Source organism: Babylonia areolata, chromosome 29, assembly GCF_041734735.1.
Source record: "Babylonia areolata isolate BAREFJ2019XMU chromosome 29, ASM4173473v1, whole genome shotgun sequence".
NCBI classification, from domain to species: domain Eukaryota; kingdom Metazoa; phylum Mollusca; class Gastropoda; order Neogastropoda; family Buccinidae; genus Babylonia; species Babylonia areolata.
Window position 1 is genome coordinate 28403853 of NC_134904.1, and position 25607 is coordinate 28429459.

At 38.1% G+C, this 25607-nt stretch overlaps 1 protein-coding gene across 1 annotated transcript; it reads left to right on the forward strand.

Moving 5' to 3' along the window:
* Positions 1–143: 143 nt before the first annotated feature.
* Positions 144–25434, forward strand: LOC143302351 (F-box only protein 21-like). The gene is made up of 12 exons (XM_076616990.1): positions 144–330; positions 6867–7100; positions 9514–9638; positions 10551–10715; positions 11683–11819; positions 12199–12320; positions 13787–13925; positions 17859–18038; positions 20063–20173; positions 20723–20793; positions 21492–21649; positions 22380–25434. The coding sequence occupies exons 1-12, from the start codon at positions 152–154 to the stop codon at positions 22553–22555; spliced, it is 1797 nt and encodes a 598-aa protein (XP_076473105.1). The 5' UTR covers positions 144–151; the 3' UTR covers positions 22556–25434.
* The last annotated feature ends 173 nt before the right edge of the window (positions 25435–25607 follow it).

A 25607-nucleotide genomic window follows, 5' to 3' on the forward strand; every position in this document is an offset into this window, starting at 1 on the left:
CACAAACAAATGAACACATGCTCACCACTGCGCACACACACACACACACACACACACACACACACACACAATAATAATAACCTGGACGAAAACTTCGAAGTCCTTCAGAGTCCTTCAGAGTGACATCCCTTGACAGACAACTTTGTAAACAATGGCGTCTGATGGGAAAATGCCTCTTCTGTCTTTGCCACCAGAGCTGTGGTTGGAAGTTATGAAATCTGATGTTTTAGACGCGAAAGATATTTGCAACCTGTCACAAGTTTGCCGACTGCTAAACGAAATCTCTCACACTCACAGCAACGATGTGTGGAAAGCAAAAGTTCGCCAACGGTGAGTTCTTGACAAGTCACATTTTGCACAATGGTACCTTACCTGGTGAACAAAATGTTACATAAAATGAATTGTGGAAAAAAAAAAAAGACGTTAAGTTTCTCACACATTATTAAATTCTGCTTCACTGTAGTTTCATTGCACAAACTAGGCGGGGGTGGGGAGGGGGGGGTATACAAAAACACACAAACACACACACACACACACACACACACACACAACTGGTGGAGTTTACGAGCTCCCAACGTGAACACGCCAGGGGACGCAGCTCCAACCACAGCCTCGGTCAATGTATCGTTCCACTCGGAGATGGTTCGCGGGAGGAACGAGTGAATCCGGTAGTCCCGTAGACACTGAAGTCTAGCATAGTAGCAAGCTGCTTTGAATGTGCTCTTCTGTCACTCTTCTTACTTGCTCTCAACTTTGGTTCCTGGGATTTATTAAGTTTGCCAGAATCCACCTGGACCATGTTGTTAATGATTTTGTACCACATGGTGAGCCTTGCGATCTTACATCGGCTTTGTAGGGATGTCCATCCAAGGTGGTGTAACATGTCGGTGATGCTGGCAGTTATTTTGTAACGACTTAAATCGAAACAAATCGAAACGTGCTGATCTTCGTTGCATGGCCTCAATTTTTGTGACCTGTCCTTCTTTTTACGGGTCTCACAGTGCTTGCATATTCCAGAACAGGCCGCACCAGAGCCTTATACTGTTATAGGCTGTATTTTTTAGTCTGATGTTACTGACTCTAAGGTTTCGACGCAGAAACCCTATCGTTTTGTTTGCTTTGTTGACTCACTTGCGTAAACAAAGTGAGTCTATGTTTTAACCCGGTGTTCAGTTGTCTGTGTGTGTCTGTGTCTGTGTGTTCGTGGTAAACTTTAACATTGCCATTTTCTCTGCAGATGCTATGTCAGATGACACCAAATTTGGCATAAAAATAGGAAAAATTCAGTTCTTTCCAGTCATCTTGCTTAAAACAATATTGCACCTCTGGGATGGGCACAAAAAAAAAAGCCAAATTATATGCAAACTGAATTTACTGTTATATTTGTGTATATATTTTTTTAATTCTCTGAACTTGGCACTTTGATCTGATATTCTGACACAGCAACAAGAGCAGTCATTTTTATGATTTTTTGTTCAAACAGGAACTTCTTTTGCTAAGCATGGAAGTTATATTTCTGTGCATGTCTCTGCTGCAGATAGTAAAAAAGGGAAATTAATCTGTAATTAATGCTAGGGGGGTTAATTTGCTTTAAACTGATCTTTCTCATCTTAAACATTACATTCTGAAATTATACTCAATACATAAAAAGCTTGTGTGTTTTACTGTCAGTGTACAGGGATTTCACTATGTTCATTCGCCCAAGTGGTCTTTTTCGGAAAATACTAAAATCAATACCACAAGTAGACTTTATAGATCTATTGGCTGAGCCCTGAAGGTCGTGGGCAAAAATCAGTTGCATACAGATATTTATACATATTCAAAGCGCGTGCTCATATTCTTCGTGAACACGAAGGTCGCCATTTTGTTTCAAGTTGTTGACCTGCCCATTCAATCCTATATTCAATCGACAATACACGATAACATGTGGTGGAAAGTTGGAGAAGGGGACCGTTAAATATTTATTCTGAGAAAGATTTGTGAAGGCCTCATCACTTACTCAAGTTACTGGATTATGCCCCAAACTGCCATAAAAATATCAACAAAATCAGTCAGAATTCACAGTTTAAAATAATAAACCATGAGAGTTGATACCATTGATGAAACATAAAAATTTCCAGTCTTTTCACTTCATACGACGTTTAGAAGTACTTGTACTTGGCTCTGCATGTTATTAGTTTAACAAAATACTCAATTTTCATATCAACTTTAAAACTATAAAACTAGAATGAACATAAAAGAGAAATTGAATCGACCATGTCGTACATTCCCGGCGGGTGTAACTAAACTTCTACATCTATCTAGATCCAGAGAAAACGGCTAAATGCTGCAGTGTGATTGCAGCGATAGCCACGTCTCCTTTACCGCAGACTTAAAACCAATTTTTAATTGCCCTTAAAGATTTTTTGAATGCCCAAGATACAACAGAATAATATGATTTAAACAGCGTTCTCACTGTGAATACCGCAATCAATTTATCGCCCTTTAAAAAAGCATGTTTAAATGTTAAATTTTTGAAAGTCAGTTAAGGAGCCTTGATAGTGTATTGGGTAAAACTGTTTCTTCTAACCCAAACACGTGGGGTTCGAATCTGTCATCAGGACTGTTTTTTGTTGTTTTTTCCTTTTTTTTATTTTTTTTTTTTACCTGAAGCTTTATACTAACAAATACAGAACACATTTTAACGATTATATATATATATATATATATATATATATATATATATATATTTTTTTTTTTTTTTTTTTTTTTTTTTTTTTTTAAAGTCTATCACAAGTGAGTCTTGAAGGCCTTGCCTCTCTTGTTCGTGATGTTATGAACATGGACTGATGGAGATACCAATCTAGGTCTTGTGTGATCGTGACCCCCAAATAGTTTGCCGAGGTGACATTGGCAAGAGTCTGGTTGTGCAGCTGGTACGATGGTGTCAGCAGCTTCTTCTTTCTCTTGGGACTGATAATTGGGAGGGTGATACATTTCCCGGGGTGGAAAGGCATGTTCCGTCTTTCCTCCCATTTCTCTAGTTGTTGGAGATCTGTTTGTAGTTGGGTCTGGTCTTGGCCTGCTGTTATTGGCCTGTAGACGGTGGTGTCATCTGCAAAAAGTCGTGTGGGTGAGAAGACAGTTCTGGGCAAGTCGTTTATGTAAACCAAGAACAAGCTTGGCCCAAGAATGGAGCCCTGAGGTACTCCAGATTTCACAGCGAGAGTTCGAATCTCAGAGAAGAGTGGTTCTGACTCCTTACCCTACTTGTAAATCATTCGAATGAGACTGCAAATTGAGATTGTGTGTGCAAACACATGCATGACTTCTTGCGCACAGAGTCATACTGATGTGCCCACAGTCCCAGCCCAAGTAGGATCTACACATAATATAATTATATGAGACATATAGAGACCGTACATCACTACATGGTAATCAATCAATCAATCAAAAACACATTATTAATCCACATGGATATTAAGTTGTGCAATCACAGGCTTGTTGTAAACGCCAACATAAAATTATCGTGTGCAACATAAAAAGAGATTAAACTAGTCAAGTAAGAATTTCCAATAGCTGAGGTAGAGTAACCACCCCCCTGCACCCCTCCTCCCCCCACTTCCCCCACACACACATACTCATGTTAAGACAATAGGGTGTTGCACAACAATATTTACAAATGAAAACATCCAACAAATAAAAGATATATTTCTAAAATGACATGCACACACACACACACACACACACACACACACACTCACATTAAGACCATAAGGAATTGTACAACAATACATTTTTTTTTAAAAGTCCAGAAAATAAATAAGTAAAATGCACATGCACACACTCTCAAGTCTCATACACACACATACACATAGTTGTAGGCATATAATGACATATGCACACACATAACATATGTCATGACAATATAATCGGTACATTAACATAAAGATACATGAAATCCAAGTAAAATTAGTAAATATTTGAAAATCACTTCCGATCACATACACACCCGTGCTCACCCGCTTAGTCCCACTTACACACATAATGTCTGCTCCCATGCACTCGTCTGCCGATGAAGTTCAGGTATTGCTATGGCGAGGGGCTGGGGGGTGGGTTCACAGTCCTATGAGTGAGTGTATTGGATGTTTTGATTGTGTGCGCGAATGGCTGTAGGAATGAATGAATTAATGTAGCGAGATGTTCTTGCTCTGAACCACTTATGTCTGACCTTCTGCTATTATAGTATTAATGTCATGTAGTGGGTGTCTTTTGTCTACAGGTCAAAATTGTTATTAGTCTATCAGTCAGTTTTCTGTTGTGCATGTCGCTAAAGCCCAGTAAAGGTGACTTGTCTTATACCCACCACCCCACCCGCTTTCTAATGACTTTTTCCAACCTGTCTTTGTCATGTTTGGTCAAGTTTCCTCCCCAGCACATGGCTCCATATGTTAAAACACTGCAGACAACAGATGTGTAAAACATTTGGAGCATCTGCTTGCACACATTAAAAGATTTCATCTTTCTAAGACAGTACATGCGTCTGTTGCTCTTTTTAATGAGTGCAGTTGAGTTTTCATTCCAAGACAGCTTGTTGTCGATTATCACACCAAGATATTTGTATGAGTCTACTTGTTCGATCATTTAATTTTTTTTTTTATGATTTACTTAAACTTGATTTCTTTTTTCTGAAGTCGATTACAAGCTCTTTTGCCAACATTCAGTTCAAGGTAATTTTCTTCACACCAGTTCACAAACTTGTCAATTTCTCTTCTGTAGTCAGCACCATCATCATCAGTATTATTACAAGTGCTGTCAGTGCGGAATCATCTGCAAACTTAACGAGAGGACACAAATTGGTCAGACTTCTGCATTCAAGCAACCATCCACAAGGTAAAAAGAAATGGGGAGAGCACTGTGCCTTGTGGCACACCAGTGTTTGTGAAAGAAACAGTAGACATAAAATCATTTAATTTTACAAACTGGGGCCTTTTAGTAAGGTAGTCTAAAACCCATAACATTGTCATAAAATTGATTCCCATGTGCATTAGCTTTTTTGCTAAAAGGTGAGGTTGAATAGTATTAAAAGCACTAGAAAGTAGAAAAATCAAAGAGCATCAGGCGGACACGGATATTTGATTTGTCTAGGTGTTCATAGATTTTGTTCAAGACAAAAAATATTGCATCATCCGTACATCTGTTACTCCTGTATGCAAATTGCAAGGGATCTAAAAATGGTTTGACACACTCCTGCAAGTAGACATGTATCACTCTCTCAAAGACTTTCATCACAGCAAATGTCAGTGCTACTGGACAGAGATCATTCATACACGAAACATGTGTTTTCTTGGGTACAGGTATAATGCAGGAAGTTTTCCAGATACTGAGATAGATGGTATTTTGCACTGACTAAGAGACTGGTTAGGAAAAAACACTTGACTCTCTGAATCTCTCTCTCTCTCTCTTTCTCTCTCTCTGTCTCGAGCTCTCTGTCTCTCTCTCTGTACAATTAACAGTAACTGAGTAAATCTCGATAAAACCAATATTATAGTTTTCCGCAAAGGAGGTCATCTTTCAACTCATGAAAAATGGTGCTATGGTGATTGAGAAATAAAAGTGACCAATTCATATAAACATGTAGGAATGTTATTCACAACTAAATTGAGTTTGACGTCTGCGTGGAATGAAGCAAATAGAAAAGGGAAAAAAGGTGTAATCCATACTCTGTAGACTACGGTCAACTGATGCACAGCTTTTCTGGAAACTTTTCGACACACATATTGAACCAGTCTTGAACTATGGAGTGGAAATATGGGGACTCATGACAAATAATCAAATGGAAAGAGTACATACTTTTGCAGTGAAGCGCTTTCTTGGTGTCCCATTACATTCATCAAACACTATAATGTATGGTGAAACTGGCAGGTACCCACTGCATATTAAATCAATTGTAAAATGCATAAAATATTGGCTCAAACTTTACTAGACTGCCAACATCACTTACAGCATGTTACAAACAAAACTGGCATAGGTATCAATGGTTCTATTCATTTAAATCAATTTTTCAAACAGAGAAATATATTGAGATCGTAACAAACAAGTGGCATGAAATCTGTTTTGCGAGGCTCAGATTGAGAGCACTTGGACTGAATGCCAACAGAAGATGGTTCGATTCAGACGTAACAGCATCCCAGTGTGTGGTGAAAGCCCAGAAGATGAAAACCATTTCATATTTAACTGCAAAAGATACGAAGAATTGCAAAAAAAAAAAAAAGCAAAAAAAAAAAAAGCACCCTTTTCAGTACAGCTCCAGTGCAGAGAAAAGCACTGGCAGAACAAGCAAATTGCAGATATCAGACATTGTCATCGATTTCAGCATGTGCTTCACATGCACACAATCTGACTAACCTGATAGGGTTTTAAAACAGTAAACAGTTGCAACTTGAAAATTTTCAGTTGTATACACTGATACATTACACAAAAAAATCCTACATAGTATTTAAGTATATCATTTATAATAAATTATACTACAATAAATAAATAATTGAATCAATAATTACATGAATGTAGACATGAAAATGTATTATAGATAAATAATAATGATAATAATAAAAATAATAACAGATACATTTGTATTGTTTTATAGTTTGTGGTCAAGCCATATATAATACAAAATTTTCCATACATCACTGTTTATATTGTTAATAACATTCATTACAACTTGAACTGTGTGAAACTAAAAGTCTAAAATGCTTGCATGTTTTAACCTTCTTCAACATTTTTTTTTAGGATGACGAATTAATTTTATTGTATTACTGAAATTGATCTGAATGATGAAGTGCTTATAATATCATAAACACTAACAGCTTCTATTTTCTGTTTTTCAGCTGGCCAGAACAAAGTTACACTGCTTCAGAGGAAGGTTGGCGAGAACTGTACAAAATTCGCAGAAGGGTGCAGGTGGCAGTCGAAGTTTGCCTGGCTGATTTGGAGAAAGAGCTCTACCAGCATAAATATGTTTCCACTGAACATTTTGCAAAATTTATTGAGATTACAGAACTTCATGAAGAGGGAATAGTTTTTGTAATTGATGATTTGTTTGCCATTCTGGACAGCCCAAGGTACTAGTGTTGGGTTTTTTTTCTATCTGTTTTCTTTTTCTTTTTGTTATGATCACATGTCATAGAGGAATGTTGGCATAGAGGTAATGCATCCCCCTTGGAAGCGAGAGAACCTGAGTGCATTGGTTCGATTCCCACACCTACCAGTATTTTCTTCCTCTCCGCTAGACTTTGACCAAATTTGAGTGGTGGTCTAGATGTTTGTCATCAAGATGAGATGATAAAATGAGGTCCCGTGAATAGCATGCACTTAGTGGATGTCAGAGAATCCACAGTTACAATTTAAAGGTTGTCCCAAGCAAAATTCTGTAGAAAAATCCACTTGTTATGAAAAGAACTAAGTACACTACTTAAGTTACTAGCAGAAAAAAAGAAGGAAAAAAAGGGGGATGCAGATGGGGTGATGGTGCTCCCCTAATTTCATACAGAGAAATCTGTTGTGACAAAAGAGTAACACAATACAATCTGTAGCATTGACGAAAGAGTAACACAATACAACACAACACATTCCAAACCAATACAGTGCAGTCCAGTCCAATGCAGTCAGTACAGTACAGTACAATACAATACAATACAATACAATACCTTGACAGGAACATATTACAAGCATGGAAGTTGAGGGGAAATAAAAACATGGGTCATGAAAGAGCAGGACTTGAAAGGTGATATCCAACATTTGGGACTGTTTTTTTCTGTATTTGATGATGGATGAGGGTAATGTTGGTGATGTTATACTGCACTTTAGAGAACTATACTTTTGGGACCATGTGACATGACTGAACTTTATTAAGTTTATTACTAGTACTGTATTAGTCTATATAGTATTCTTTCTTTCCTAAAGTTTCCTTATCCTGGCATCACAGGCCACATCACACGCTTGTGAAGAGGGTGTCTTCACTTCTTAGATTTCACTTTGAGACAGAATTTTCACTCTGTCTTTTAAGTCTCAGAGGAGATTCTTTTTTTCTTCCCAGTCATTTGCACTGTCCATATTAGATTTCACTTTGAGACAGAATTTTCACTCTGTCTTTTGAGTCTCAGAGGAGATTCTTTTTTCCGCCCGGTCATTTGCACTGTCCATTTTAGTGGCATTATCTCCATGCTGCTCATTTTTAGTCTCAGTTATGCAACCACACCTGGGTCATCTGTGGCAGTCTCAATGCCACCAGTCCTTAAGGAATTATCAATGTTAGGTTGCCAGGAGGCCACACATCAGAGGACTGAGTTAGTGAGGAGATTTTGCACTAGTAAAGTTCTGCTGTATCACTTTCGTGGTGCACTGTAGTGTCAGTTCTGATTTAACATTTATATGCAGGACACCACCTACTAAGGCTAAACTGACAATAATTGCTCAGTCATGGAGCTGGACCTAGTGTGTCCCCCCTCACCCTGTCCCCCTCCACCATGGACTGGGGACCACGGTCCTCCATCAACAGTCCCCCCCATGAATCTGCTGACACCAAAGATCTTTGACAGGAGTAACCCCAAGCATGGGAGTGGAAGAGGGGTCAAAATTGAGATCACCATGAGAGCAAAGCCACATAGAATAGGGAACTCTTCTTGTAGTAAATTTGTGAAGCAAGAACACCAACTGAGTGGGTCATTGAAACAAGAGTCTGTGCCAGAAGATCTGACTAATCAAAAGCACGCTTCTAAATTAAGTTTATATATATATATATATATATATATATATAGAGAGAGAGAGAGAGAGAGAGAGAGTAATTTTAGCACATTTATGGTTCAGAATTTGACTGGAGATCCTGTGCAAACATTGATTCAGCACTGCTCAGAAGCAGACATGCCTGGCAGTTTTTTTAGAGTGTAAATCAGTCTCCTGGGTTTAACTCCAGATGGTGAATTGCATGCATGGCATGCAGGTTGAGAGTGAAGTAAAAGTTTTAGTGTGTTTGTGTGTGTGTGTGTGTTAATGATGAACATCATGGGTAAATATGTGAATTTTGTGACACCTGTTGAAATAAACAGCATAGGTGGTCCACTGGTTATGAAGTTAATCTGTGTTCAGAACTAATTTATGTTTAGAACTACTCTGTATTACAGGTTTAGATCCCACATGTATATATACATGATAAATATTAATATTAGATATTTATTATTTATATATTCTTTAATACTAATAGCTTATCTCTCATTCTGCTGTGTTTCAGTTTGACTGATTAGAAAACAAAAACATTATCTGATTATCAAAACGTCCTCAGTAAAGAGTCAGTTCTTGTTAAGTTATTTATTTATTTTAAAAAATATATATATATTATCTGATACTCTGTGTATGCACAAATTGCGTGTGTATACTCATAATCGGTCATATATATGTTTGTGTGTATGTGTGTTTGCGTGTGCATGCATCCATGGATGTGTGCTTGTGCGAATGTGTGTACACTCTCTATGAGCACAGGAACACACGTTTGACAGACAAATTCTACGCTGCAAAGGTTGTCAAATTCGTGCAGCAGCATCATCTGCGGAGCAGGTGGGCAGCCTTAATTGCTGCCAGTGAGGAGAAGCAGGATCTGGAGACAGGTATTGCCTTTTAGTTTACACACACACACTCATGCCACACACACACACACACACACACACACACACACACACACACACACTCATGCACACACACACGCTCATGCACACACACACGCTCATGCACACACCATACACACACACTCACACACATTCACACTCTTGCATGCTCACACACACACATACACACACACACACACACACACACACACACACACACACACACTCATGCATGCACGAACGAGCACACACACACTCATGCACCCACTCACTCACACACACACATGCACGCACACACTCATACACACACACACAAACTAAAGTGACTAACCAGAATTTTTCATTGTTCATTGTTCCTCTACTACTGTAACTGAAAATGCAAATGGCTGTACAAAATTATGGGTATGGAGAAGAAAAATGAAAAAGAATAAAGAAAAGATCAGTTTAAGGATTTTGTTGTTCTTACTTAGTATAACTTTGTATAACTTAGAAAACTGAACTTGAAGTTACAGTTTTATAATTTATAACCATTTGACTTTGTTTTTCTGCAATGTGTACCTTGTGATGCTTTATGTGTATGTGTATAATGTGTGCTTGTGTTTGTGCATACATGTAACTGTTAGGATGTTTTTGTTCTGGAGAGATCAATGAATAACTATTAGTATTAATCAATCGGTCTTCGCTAATATGTGTGAATGCATGCGTGTGTGTGTGTGTGTGCGCACGCGCGTGTGCACATGTGCATTTACGTGCCTCTGTGTGAGAATGAGAGGACTTCTGAGACCAGATTTTAGTTTTAGTGGAAGATTATTGTTCTTCAGAATCAGATCTGTCAGTCAGTAAGTTAATGAAGTAAGCAGTCAGTTCAGTTAATTATTATTCAATCAGTGGTATTTGTTTAATATTATCATGCAGGTGCTCAGCTGGTCTCATGCTGGATGCAGGCAACAAAGAAGATGAGCACGTCAGAAGTTACAGCAGAGTTGGACGGCATTGCTGACCGAGTGCGTGACATGCTTCACTCCAAGTGTCAAGGGGCCAAAGTCCACCCGGCCTGTGACAAAGACAACAGTATAATAGGTTGGTTTGTGTGGTGCCCTTCTTGCTTGTTGAGTGTTGAGCTGTGAGTGTATTGTTCAGTTGTTTGGGTATAATTTTATTAGCCCTCATTGTGGATTTAAACTGGAAAACTGTAGGTTTGATTTGGTAACTAGCCCCTCCACTCTCCAACCCTGCCCCCATTTGAATTCTGCATTTTATTTCTCACTTGATGACACTTTGTATGCCTTAGATTGAGGAAGGGAATTCCTCTGTAGTTTAATAAACCTGTAAACTTTTAACACATGTTGTTTTGAGAGTCTAGTGTTAGTGGTAGACGAGGATGCCTGTGAAGTGAAGATGGTTTATGCATTGGTCTGTAACAGTGTAAGTCAAGATGTCCTTATTCAGTCAGTGTGACAGCTTGAAGTTCAACTGGTTGGATAGGTTAGGACAGATAATATAGAGGGAATAAGATAAGAAACTGTGTACATTTGTATTGCGTACCTTCTGCATGTGTGTGTTTTTTACATGACATTTGAGGTACATATTATGACAATATTCAACCTAGTTTTGTGTTTTTGATCATGTTGTTCTCTGAAATTATCCTTGCTCCAACAGGGGCCACAGGTTAGTTGAATCTTGAAAGATTGCGTGTGTGTGTGTGTGTGAGCTGTGTGTGTGTCTGTGTTTTAGGGTGTGTGTGTGTGAGAGAGTGTGTGAGTGCGTGTGTGTGTGTGTGTGTGTGTGTATGTGTGTGTGTGTGTGTGCATCTATATATCTATCTATCTATCTATCTATCTATCTATCTATCTATCTATATATATATATATATATATATATATATATATATGTGTGTGTGTGTGTGTGTGTCTGTGTGTGTGTGTGTATGCATGGGTGTGTGCGAGTGCGCACGTGCACGTGTGTGTATGTCTGTCTGTGTGGGTGTGTCCGTGTGTGCATGTGTGTGTCTATGTGCGTCCATGCATGCATGTGGGTGTGTGTGCAGGCTTCACTGAGAGCCTGTGGAGTACAGACCAGAGCAGAGAGGTGCTGGAGGCGGTGAACAAAGTCCTGTACGAAGAAATGGGCCTGGAAGGCAACAACAGCGACTACTTTGCCATGGAAAACTCCTTTATCAAAGAGGTAAAAGTCAGTGTGATGGCAGGAGTCTGGTCCATAACAGCAGGCCCCACAGTCATTGTCCCCTTCTTCAGTCCCTAGTTACAGTCGGAAGAGGAGGAGTCTGTCAGGCAAACTTTTAAACAGTGTATTGTCTGTGCACACTTTCAAATGACCTGAAAAGTCAGTTTGAATTCTCGCTTCCATGTACAGGTGTGCCTGTGAGTGCACATTTGTCCTTTGTGTGTGTGTGTGCATTTGTTTGCACTGAGGAATGTACAGAGGAGGAGGTGTGTGCATGGTTGCATGCATTTGTTGTGTGTGTCACTCACTGCGTGTGTGTGCGCAAATTCAAATCTAATGACAGTCTGACTTTTGTTGTTGTTGTTGTTGAATTATTCAGGTTCTTCAGCGGAAGAAAGGCATCCCCATCACTCTGAGTGTCATATACCAAGCTGTGGCACGCAGGCTGGGGGTTGTTTGTGAGCCAATCAACTTCCCCAACCACTTTCTCCTGGCCTTCAGGTCGTCATGGAAGTCCTCGGGACCTCCGACCCTAATGTTGCTCTGTTACAGAATATTATATATATATATATATATATATATATATCTATATCTATATCTATATATCTTTATTGTCAGTAAAGAGAAATTCATTTGTGTTGTAAAACACATGAACAATGCATGGAAATCACAGTCATTCAACATGAATACATGGAAGACACAAAATGTTTAGATGTCAACCTGTGGCAACCCATTGCGTACAATCATTAATCACTGTAGACAACAACAACAACAGTGACAGAAACCTTTAAAACATAACTTGGAGTAAATAATACACACATCATCACAGCCATACATGTGCAACACAAAATCGCAGTTAAAGGATAGGCATAAAATAACATACTGAAAATAGACGTAAGGCATACAATAACAGTATGCAGCTCAACAGTATTTTGATTGTTTTTTCTGTCTCTCTTTTATCTGTACTCTGAAAGACTTGTGAAAAAAAATGTCCCTCTTAGATCTGTTTTGGTTATTTTTTCAGTGTTTATACATATATATGTTACATTATTGTACATCTTGCTAGTGTTCAGCCTCTCAGTCGAGGGATGATATATATGTACTTTGATTCATGTTCACAGTATTACTTTGTCACTGACTATCATTTCGTTAATTTTGTCCATATAAATTGTCATAAGCTTTTTCCTTCAGTCTCCTTTTCTCACTGACACATTTTTAAGTTTTTTTTTTTTTTTGTTTTTGTTGTTGATGAAACAAAAGATAATTCTTAAAAATACACATTGTAGGAGTTAAGAATTTAGTGTGTGGGTTTTACTTTTTACCATTGATAGAGGCTAAGTTACAAAATTGAGTGATTCCATTCAATATCTGTAATCACTGCCTCCATTTGAGCTCATCTTTGTGTACACTGTCACCATGTTTGTTTGCCTATTCCTTCTGTGTTTGTGCACAGTGTGTCCATATCTCTACCCACTCCTTTTGTAGTTCTGTTTCCTTGTCAATTACATAAGCATCCTTGTCAATTACATAAGCATCCTTGTCAATTACATAAGCATCCTTGTCAGTCACATAAATATCTTCTGTTGCATGTCCTCTCCATTTGTCCCTTGTATTTTTGTTTGTTTGTTTTTGTGGTCAGCATTGTAGGACATTATTTTTAGCGTTGTATGACAACATCAAAGAGGATGCTGCGTCTGCTTACGCAAGGGAGGTAACTCACCAAGGGAGTCTATTTAGTAGTCACAGCTACTGTCTATTTCTTTGTATGTGTGGACTTGGGAGTTTGGACAGAACGGGAATCCAGACCCCTACTGGAGTCTGCACCAGGGGGTCAGGGTGTGTATGTTAGATTAAACGTAATTTTAGGGGAAAAAAAAAAAAAGAATAAAAAGGTAACATTTTCAGTCAGTTTTTAAAAAGTGTAGCTGTATGAAATGTGACAGAGATTTTTTGGTTCCACTGGACAGGACAGGATCTGGAGAAGACACAGTCTACATTGATGCATTCCACAAAGGCAGGATGATGACATCTCAGGAGTGCATGTCTACATTGCTGCCCGACCATGATTACACTAGCACCTTCTTTGATGTTGCCAAGCCGCTGGCTGTGAGTGTTTGTTGATTGGGATGACAGGCTCTGATGATGATGATGATGATGATGATCATGATGAAAAGATATGATAACTCTCTATACCTGGCTGTGAGTGTTTGTTGATTGGGATGACAATCACTGATGATGATAATCACAATGATGATGATGATGACGATGATAACATATGATTACCCTCTAAACCACAGAGTCTGATATTTCCTTTTTGGTCCGTTTGTTTTTTTGTTAATTGGTTTTGTTTTTTTGTTTTTGTTTGCTCATGTAGAAACAAAGTGGATCTGTGTGATAACGTAATTTCAGTTGTGTGTGTGAGTGTGTGCGTGTGTGTTTGTGTGTGTGTGTGTGTGTGTGTGTGTGTAACATACTAGGCATTACTGAAAGAAAAAAGGTCTGTCCTTTCCATGCATTCCAGCAATAGTTACAATGCACAGCTGAAATGCTGATAGTGGTTGTTTTTTGTTTTTGTTTTTTGTTGTTGTTTTTCTACAAAAATTGTCGCTTTTATCGTACAACTTGACATTTCTTTCCACACATTCCAGCTATGACAGTGCACAGCCAGAAGTGGTACAGGGAGCAATAAACGTTTTTACAGTCATATATTTGTTTGGTTTTGGGGTGGGGTTTTTCGTTTGTTTTTTTGTGTGTTTTTTTCTTGAAATATTAACTTTTTTTTTTCTTACAGACTGACATACTTGAAAATTACAGTCAGTCTTCATTTTGGCAGATGAAATAGTAATTTTTTTGTTTGTTTTTAGTTTAGAAGGCACATTGATTCATACACATGCTAGGAGCAGCAGCATTCTGCCATGTAATAGGACATCAGCCTGAATAAGCTTTGGGAATTTTATTTATTTATTTTTCTTAAACAGATCTTACTTGGATTAGTAAAACAGAAATGACTCAAGGCGTAGAAAGGGTGTTGTGTTTTACATACATTGTGAAGGCCTTACACTTCATATATTCACTGAATAGGTAATCCTGTTTGTAAAAGCAGCATTCTTTTGGCAACCATTTGTCAATTTGTTTTTTGTTGTTGGTTTTTTCTTTTTTGTTATTTTCCTTTTTCCCCCCTTTGTTTTAAGCTAAATGAAAATAACTTTCAAAGGACTCAGACCCAAGCTGCTGTGCAAAAAAAAAAGAAAGAAAAGTATTTTCCTTCTTTGTGTGTGTGTGTGTGTGTGTGTGTGTTTTCCTGAAAGAATTGCCTTTCCTGTGTTTCTGATGAGGCTCTTAATGCTTCAGCTGCAGTCCCATAAGGAGAAAAGAGTAAAGCCTTCTCCATATTTTTTTTTTTCAATGTTCTGTTTGCTCTAAGTAAGAGTTCTGCAGACACCTGCTCACTCCTTGCCTTCTCCCCCACCCACCCGTTGATGTGCAGAATTTTGCAGTTCCTCACACAGACATTAGATGGGGGAGTTAATGAAGACCCAAAACCTGTTAGAACCCCAGATTCAGTAATCACCACTTCAGGACATTGAATCAATCAATCAGTTAATTAGTAAATTGGATTTTTTTGTTTTTTTTATTAATTAATTAATTAATTTGTATATCCATTCATTCAATCATTTTTGTTTATTTATTGATTGATTGATTGATTTTTTTTTATTGACTCACTTGTGTAAACAAAGTGAGCCTATGTTATAACACCGGTGTTTGGTTGTCTCTGTGTGTGTCTGTGGTAAACTTTAACATTGCCATTTTCTCTGGAAATACTTGGTCTACCAATACCAAATTTGGCTGAAGCATAGTAGGTTAAACATAGTAGGAAAAAAAAATTGATCAAAATCTTCAAAGTCATACCAATAATAGGTAATTAGGTTGAATGTCTTCCGAATTTAGCCATATTTCTGAATTATTAACAGTTTATTTCATTGATGCTTGATCCGGATTAAAAAAAAGACAAAAACAAAAAAACACTGCTACCCCTTTGCAGCTGCCCAGATGCAGGCAATGTGTGTTAAGAAGACACCATGACCTTGTTTTTCTTGTTCGCAATTAAAAGGAAAGAAAGAAAAATTCTGGACAGAACACATGCAGTGTCACTAACTATATTGTTGACGTGTTTACTGCATATTATTTAATATTCTCAAGTGGACGCTGAATTAACTAGAATGAACATAAAAGAAAATTTGAATCGACCATTTCATGCAGTTGGGTCAACCTTGTCTACACTGGTCTGTGCAGATCATGACAAAACATGTTGCAAAGCCTGACGCAATGTCAACGTTTCCTTTACCGCCAAATTAAAAGAATTTCTTCAATAATTGTCAGCTGGTTTACTGCATCTGAATGTTTTAAAGTGGATACTGAAGTAACTAGAATGAACAGAAAAGAGAAATTGTATGGACAGTGTCATAGTTTCTCACGGTGATTGTAAAGCACTTGTCGAACATGGATCTCTGCAGATCTATTTAAAACAGACATATATTGCAGGTGCTTGAAGCGATGGATACGTGTCCGTTACTTCGTACTTCTTAGCTGCCCAAGATATACCAAAATAACATGATTAAAACAGTGTTATCACTTCGATTACCGTTGTTGATTTATTCCACTAAAACAACATGCTCGAGTAATAATTTTTGAACGTCATTGTCAAAACCGCGTCAGCACAATGGATAAAACGACTCATTCTCGATTCAAATGTCCTTGGTTTTTTATGTGAAACTGTATATAATTATAATAAGGAATAGAGAGCACATTTCAACAAACTATTTTAAGTTTCTTCTTTTTTTTTTTTCTTTTTTTTTTTTCTTTTTTTTTTTTTTTTTTTTTTTTTTTCTCACAAGTGAGTCTTGAAGGCCTTGCCTTTCTTGTTTTGTTTTATGTTAACTAGAAAAGGTGACATCTGTCTTGTTTTGTCATGGAAGAAGAGTCTGGAATAGGCACAAAGTAATTGAAAGGCACTTTTTTTTTAACGCTGAAGGTGATGAATAAACACATTGCAAAATGTGAAGTGATGGTTTTGATCACAGTTTATTGGGTGACAACATACAGATTTGGAAATATTTTGTATTGTTGTTTCAGTGTGAGGGTTTTTTGTTGTTTTTTTTTGTCTGTTTGTTGTTGTTTTTTTGTTGTTTTTTCCAAAAAAATACTTGTCTGTGGAGGTTTGTCCATAAAAAAAATGGCTATGATTTACATATTGTGAATTAGTTGTGTGTTTAGTTTTGAATGGATATTCATGTTCGGAAGAGACATCCATATTCATCATATTCGTATTTTAATGACTGTTTCGTCTAATTGTGTTGCTTAAATCTTATTGTAACTTTTTACACAATGCTGGTATAGGCTCTCAAGGCCTGATTAGTGTGTTGGGTTTATAAGAAGGTGAGAGGCATCTCCTGCTTTTTTATTTTGTTTTATTTTTTTATATATATTATGATACATCATCTGTGGTGAAGGGTATATGGATCTATCAGAGATGCCAACTGTTACGATTTCACCATATTTTGTTACACCTGATTGCATTGTGTTGCGACGTTACACCAACATCAAAATTGTTTCAATGAGTTCATATTCGACTACATAGCATGATCACATACTTTCCTGTCGTAACATTACCCAGATGTTCTAGACTTCTCGATCACAAGGCCAGGGCAGTCACTTCTAACCTTGGTCTCACTTGATGATGTTCAGCTAATCATGTGCATGTTTGCATTGAAACAGCTTTGAGTGGACCAGTCAGCTTACTCATTCACCCGAACAAGAGAGAATGTGGCTAAATCAAGCTGTGTCTTGGGTCAAATAGCATATGTGTTCATTTGCTGATGTGGCTTGGAATCCTAGTGTGCCTGCCAAAGTGTTCAAACCAACTTTCCTGATTGTTCCTACAAACACCTGATTGGGGTTGGCATCTCTGATCTATCCACATGCCCTGACACCTTGAATCTGAAACTGAAATGTCCATGTTCAAGCCGCTTGTGCCAACAGGTGTTTGAGCGAATGGCTCGCAACCTGGTGTGCCTGATGTCTACCGACTCCAGTGCGGATGAAACCATTCCGGTCTTCCACGATGCGGTGAGACTCTTCCTGGCTATCACCCCAGATGACCTGCAGATGATTCTGGTCTACACCAATCTCTGTCTTCATCTCAACATCGACTTGCAAGAGGTAGGTGGAATTGGTATACACCAAACCTTGTCTTCATTTCAACATCGACCTACAACTCGTACAAGAGGTAGTTGAAATGTATACTGTATATTTACAGTTAAGAAATAAAATCATATCAGCAGTGAATGGATAAAACACTGTATAGCATGTAAATTGTAGCAAAATCCAATAGATAGATAGATTTTTTTTCAAACAAAAGGCTGCAGAACTTACATCATGATCTGTTATCAGTGACCTTGTTTGCATGAATAGCATCACTAGCATAACTTTGTAATGAATGAATAAAAACAAAAACAAAACAGCAATGACATATATATATTTATATATTTTTGTTTTTATTCATTCATTACAAAGTTATGCTAGCATATATATATATATATATATATATATATATATATATATATATATATATATATATATATATATATGGTTAACCCTTTTGTTACCAGGAAAATAAGATTTAAGTGAAATCTATTTGCCAGGTTTTTTCCACAAAAAACGGGTATAAATTTTCAAGCAATTCTGTGCTCTTTGTTATTGGAGAAAGACCCATAAAAGTATATATTTTCTGAAAGGTAAATGAATAAAGAACACAAAACACATGATGTTTTCCCATTTTATATATTTTTAGTGACATGCTATTGTTTTGAAATCAGTGTTTTGTTTTTTGTCACATTTTCAACTTGTTCATTACTAACATTAGTCAGGAAATTTGCACTAAAATATATTTTCTGGACAAATGGATATCTGCATACACAAAATCATACTAGAACAACCACAATAAAAAAAAAATAAAAAAAATAAAAAGAGATAGATATACAATGCATTGTGACTTCTCCAAGTGATAATGTGGATGAGAGGCCACGCCCCCTCAGTCTCCAGCCCCCTCCTCTTCACCCCTCTCACATGGTCACTTCATCCAGTTCTCATCAGACTGTGTCAGCTGAGTGCCAAGAAAATCGCTCGCACTGTCCTGATAATAATTCAGTCACTTTCTGTCGTCTTCTAAGGTTTGCACAGCCGGCATCCCTCACTGATAGTCGTATTTTGGCCACTCTCTTGATTGCTCCCTTTATTTTCTATCAAATCATCCTATAAATGTTCATCACTGTCTTCTTCGAGTTTGCGATTCAATTCTTTCTGAGCATCAGCGAAAGAAAGCAATCTTGGTTTATTTAGTTCGCTACGATCACATGTCTTGAGCACGGCGTCAGCCCGACAGTTTGTTGAGCGAGCAAGGAGAGGAGCCAGGCAAACACTGGGACAGTAACCCAACCAAAACGTTCAAATTAAGGACTGCCTCATGACGTAGATGGGGTTTCTAGCTATGAATAGAATCCAGAAAGATTCCCCAAGCTAAAGCTACCAGCATTTTTGTCAACGAACTGAACGCAAAGCAGCGAAAAGTCAGAATATTTCGATGACGAGTTATCTCATCATTGTGGCAGCGAAGCGTACATGGTTGCCATGACGAGCTATCTCGTCATATAGGCAGCCTAGGGGTTAAACAAATATACATATACACACAGTGACGCCTCCTTGAGAAACCTAAACTGTGTTGTGTAATGTGTTGTGTGTATTGTATTACCTTTTTCTTCACAACAGATTGCTCTGCGTGAAATTTGGGCTGCTCTCTCCAGGGAAAGCACGTCACTACACTGAGAGCGCCACCCCTTCTTCTTTTTTTTTCTTTTTTTTTTCCCAGCATTTTTTTTTCTATTGAAATTTGAAGTGGATTTTTCTACTGAATTTCACCAGGGACAACCCCATTGTTGCTATGGGTTCTTTTATGTGCACTTAGTGCATGCTGCACACAGGACCTTGGTTTATCGTCTCATCCGAATGACTAGTGTCCAGACCACCACTTGAGGGCAAGTGGAGGGGGGGAAATGCTGGGGACTGTGGGATTCGAACCAGTGTGCTCAGGTTCTCTCCAATTCGGACACGTTACCTCTAGGCCAACACTTTGAAGGATGTTCAAGGGACTGCTGTGGTTTCTGATCAGTGTGATGTGTGTGTGTCAGGCAATAAACATGCTGAGTGGAACAAACACCCAGGCCATTGGAGGATTGAGCCTGATCAGTCATTGTAAAACGCAGATCATATTGAATGAAAAAGAGGATCAACAGAGAAAGGTGCTGTACTGTTATTTGGTGTGTGTGTGTGCTTGTTTATGTTTGTCTGTGTGTGTGTGTGTGTGGGGGGGGGGGTTGTGTATGTGTGCGTGTGTGTGTGCTTGTTTATGTTTGTGTGTGTGTGTGTATGTGTGTGTGTGCTTTGTGCATACATGTGCGTGCTTTGTGCACACATTTTGTGAAGCTGATTTGTTTCTGTTGGCACTATAGTGCTTATATGTGTGTGTGTCACTGTGTGTGTGTGTGTGTGTGTGTGTGAGAGTTAGGGCATGCATCTGTTCACGTTCAGTCTGTACATATATGTGTGCGTGTGTGTGTGCGTGTGCATGTGTGCATGCATTCAGTCTGTACATGTGCATGCATGTTTAGAAGTGTTAGACATGATAAGTTTGAAGTTTCAGTCTTGTTCTAAATTGCTGAAATCAGCACAGAGAATCATAGTATATGAACAGCTGTTGTTCAGATGCACATGCTCCTTGAACATTTTAAAAAGAAGAAATTGTTGACATGGAACCGACTTGAGCAGAGCACTTCACTGATTTTGTGCAGACCACTGTAAAGATTCGATCTCGACATCCTGAGGTGACCTTTTCTGTTGGATTGGTGATGAAACACAAAAGGTACATATGACTGTTGATATGTATGCCATGCTTGTTTGTCTCCTATCACTTTTCAGATTCAGTGCATTCAGGTTTACTAATTGCAGAATTCACAATGCAAGATGGTTGAAACTATCAGGAAGCAGTACAAAGGAATTATTATTCTAGGTTTGCTAATTGCAGAATTCAAAAAAAGGGGAGATGAAGTTGCTATCAGGAGTCAATGAAAAGCATGATTCCTGTCTCACAACCATCCTCTTCTTTCTCCTTCCATCTTGTTTTGTTGATAGGACCTTTGTATTTGTGTGTGTGTTTGTGTGTGTGTGCGCGGGTCAGTGCATGACAGATGGCCGTTTGCAGCTATATGCAGTTCAATTGGCCACTGGTTGCTAGAGATGTGGCGAAGAGTGACAACCAAGTCCAAGCAAAAAGTACTGATGTTCTTCTCATTGCCCCCCCCAATTCATATGCACCTTTTTTCCATTTTCTTTTTTTCCTATTTATAGCTGTTTTCTTTGACAGTTCTTTGACTGTTTTAAGTTCATGGACAGTTTCTGTGAATATGATATTGGGTGTGTGTGTGTAGAGTGTGGGTTTTTTGTTGCTCTAATTTGTGTGAGTGTATGTTTGGTGGAGAGTGGGGGTGGTGGTGGGGTGTCCCCTATGTGGGAGAAGTGAAGAATCATCACAGAAAAATTTAATCCATCATTACAATTCAGGTACAACTACATGTGTGTGATCTATGGCTGGGACATCGAGTGCAAGGCCTCTGAAGAATGGATCCGACAGATGGGTGTGGACCACCTGCCTAGACGTCAGTACCAGCCCTTCTACAATGTGTTGGTTGAAGACGGGACCATTCGCTATGCTGCACAGGGTATGGCTGTCATGATTAACTTTTTGTTTTTGGTTGTTGATTGGATGTCAGTACCAGCCAGCCGTTCTGCAATGTTTTGGTTGAAGATGGAATCATTTGCGATGCTGCACAGGGTATGGCTGTCATGATTAACTTTTTGTTTTTGGTTTTGTTTTTTCGCTGCCCCATCATCTTCACCGTTCTCTGTGGTATTGCTGTTATGCTGCTCATTCTGAGTGCTCCATACACAGCCACACCTGGGTTTGTTGTTGTAGTCCGTTCACAGGAAATTATTGATGTTTGGTCACCAGGAGGCCACACTCCAGAAGAGACTCTGCATTGTTACTGAGTCACTTTTGTGGTGTTTAGTAGTGTCTGTTCTGATATAACATACTTAAGACACCACATACTAAGCCCTTTTACTAAGGAAAATAATAGTTGAGTGAGTGTTCCCCAAGGTGCTCTTGATTCATTGTGAGTGATATTAGACATGCCATGCATGTGTGTGTTTGTATGTAGAAGATGAGAGTGTGGTGGGGATGGTACTTAAAGGGATTATATACAGAGAGTAATGGTAAACTAGAGCAACAGACTAAACAGTTTGTAAATATTTGTGAAACAGCAGTTAACATAAACGAAAATAAACAATGTGTGTGTGTAAATGTGCATAATGGTGGAGATTTGTTTGCACAAATGTTTATTGCACGTGGATATGAATTTGGTTTTTTTTCTTCCTTTCTTTGTTTTCCAGAGAACCTCCTGTTTCCAGAGGAGGTGAAAGAAATTCCACACGAAGATATAGGAAGATATTTCCAGGAATTCACGGGGCAGTACTACAAACCAAACTCTTGCAAACATGCAGAGTACCCAGATGATGACGCTTGGACGAATGATTTACTGATCAGGAAAGCCAACTTCGATCATTAGGCTTGTATTGTACTTGTTCTTGTCCTGGTTTTTTTTTTTTTAGTGAATAGGTGTGTACATGTCACAGTATACTTGTGTGTGTGTGTGTCAGTGTGTGTGTGCATGTGTAAGTTACACAGCATGGCCTTCACTCTTTCAGGTGTTTGGATTGTTTTGACAGGCCCTTGAGTGAAATGTTCCTTTTGATCTTTTATTGCATGTAATCATTAATGAGAAGTGTTTCTTGTATGCAGGTGGTGAGATTGGCAATTTTTTCATTGGTTTAAAATGGTACAGCTTTGCACTGCAGAGTCATTCACAAACTGTTACTTTATGTCATTTCACTGATTAAGAGAGTGTCAAAACTATTTCATGTTGGGTTTGATGATGATGGTATTTTAACAGTTTGTTCTTTTGTATGTTGATCATGTAATGCATTTGTTAACAGTTGAATTGTTGCCTCTGCTGAATTGTCACCGGCAACAATTTGGCAGAGCTCTGTTAACAGACAAATCAGCAGACTGGTAACATGTCAGTGGATAACAGACCTCCGCCGGATCATCAGAAAAGGAAACTGGAAGATGTTTTGGACATTGTGAAAGGATATCTTTAGTTTGCCGTATTTCATCAAGTCATCAATGCTACTATCATGATTTATGTGATCATTCCAAACCTGACACTGGAAATCAATCTTAAAATCAATGGACACTTGCCGCCATTGTCCCTCAATGCTAGAAATTCTAGTGGATTGCAGCTGCCTTGTAACTAACTAACCCTCCTGACCTCAAATAATCTTCAGTGAAAAGGTTGGTTTGGTTTGGGGGAAGTAACAAATCTGTTTCTTGTATTCTTTCTGTTTTCACCCATCTTTAAAATGTCACTTGTGTTTGTCTCCACCTCAAAGCTGCCTTTCAATTGCTTTCACTCGTGTGTGTTGAATTCAGTACAATGAACTGGGATACATGTTGCAACATGTGTGTGGATTCTTTGGACGATAAGTGCTCTGAAATGTGTTCACTCAGACTTTAGATATGCATGAATTGCATACATTGATAGCAGAACTGATTTGATCATAAACAAAACACTTTGGATTTTAATCCAAATATTCATATTTGTCAACAAAACAAAATGCTGGTTTGTTGCTGGAAAAGCACATGCTTTGCCATTACAAATCATTGATTTAGAAGGTTTGACAAGTGTTGGGCAAGCATGATGTGTGATTTGAGTATTTGACTTAAGTTGGAACTGAAACCAAGTTGATGGTGGTGAATTGTCATACAAATCTTGGATATTTAACTTATCATAGTGCTTTTTCTTGATATCTCTGGATTGTTTGGCCTTTTTAATGGTTTTTTTTTTTTTTTAATTATATATATATATATTGATGATGTTCAAACAAATCATTGCTGATTCTTATTTTTTTGTTGATTTTTCTTTGTTTCTTGATTTTTAATTATTCATATTGAATGGTTCAGTTAGTTTACCTGTGTGCCTTTAGGAAAAAAAAAAAAAAAAAAAAAAAAAAGGAAAAGCATGCGCATTGAAAATGATCATGTTCAAACAATGTTCTTTCTCTCCTGCAGAAAGACAAACACACAATATGTAGTGCTAAGATTGTTCATATCATAATCACTAGAAAACAAAACATGATGTATTCACAGTGATTGGAATGTGTTTCTGTTGCTTCTTGCTTGTGGGAGCAGATATGAGAACTTATTTTCTGTATCAATTTTTTTTTCCTCTCAAATGCTTGCATGACATAATAGTGTGCTCTCAGCCCACAATTTTAATGTGTTGGCTCAGACCTTGTGGCCATAGAATCCGAAAACTTAATACTGTAATTCCAGCATTATATGTACATCTTTTCTTCTGGTCTAAATTAGAGGTGCACTGAATGACTCCTGTTGATGTGGTTAACATGAATAAATTCCTGTTTTCCTGGAAGTACTTTATTGTAACATGCCACATGCATATGACATGCTCCTTCCATTCTCACTACACTCGCCACAATCATCTGCACTGGCACGCCCTTCGTTTGCACATCCACATCTACTCCATCTCATTCATAACAAACAACAGTCCTCTACTATTCTTTCTCTCCTGCTTCTTTCTCCCAATTCTCTCTCCTTCTGCTTCTCTTCTAAATATTCTTCGCCTTCTTCGTCAGTCTCCGGCCACTTCCTCTTCTTCTAATCTTCTCCTTCGTCTTCTCCGTCGTCGTAGTCTTCTTCTCTGTTTCCATCTTCGTCTATTTCATTTTTTTCTCCTCCGGCCTCTCCGTTTTCTTCTTCTTTTACTTCCCTTTCTTCTTCTCCATCTTCTTCCTCGTCTTCTTTCTTTTCCTCCGTTTTCTTTTTCTCTGCCTTCTTCCGACTTATTCATCCTCTGCTCCTCTGCCTTACCCCTCTCCTTCTACTTTTGAATTATTCTGTCGTCTTCTCAGTATGCTTCTCTATCTTCTTCTCTGTCTTCTCAATCTTCTTTTCTGTCTTTGTCTCCGTCGTCTTCTCAGTTTTCTTCTTGGTCTTCTCCGTCTTCTGTCTAAAGATTGTCTCTCTCTCCTTCCAAACTCAGCACCACAACAAGTCGACTGTTCTGGGCTCAAAATCTGTCTCCCCAAAGTTGAACAAAACAGCCACGAGAACAACTCGTGAACTCACAAAAATTCACGTGTTTTTTTTTACCCAGTAAACATATTCACATTTCATGAAAAAGAGCTGTTCAATTTCATGTAAACATAATGGTTGTGTTCAGCTCAAACTAAACATAAAACATTTAGTGAACATCGCGTAACACTACTGGTGTCCGCGATACATGACATTTATCAACACATCATATGGCTTGATAATAGAAGAAAAAAAATTGGCATAGCTATTGTATAGGGGTGTGAATCTTCTGAATAAAATCATTTTTCGAGATCATCAACTTTTAATTTCTGAATCCGTGTCGTTTTATTGGGTTATGTCAGATTCTTGGCTAGATTTGCAAAATTAGCGTTCCATTAAAAAACAACAACAAAAAAACAAACAACAAACCCCACCCCACCTCCCCCCCACCCCACCCCAAAAAAAAC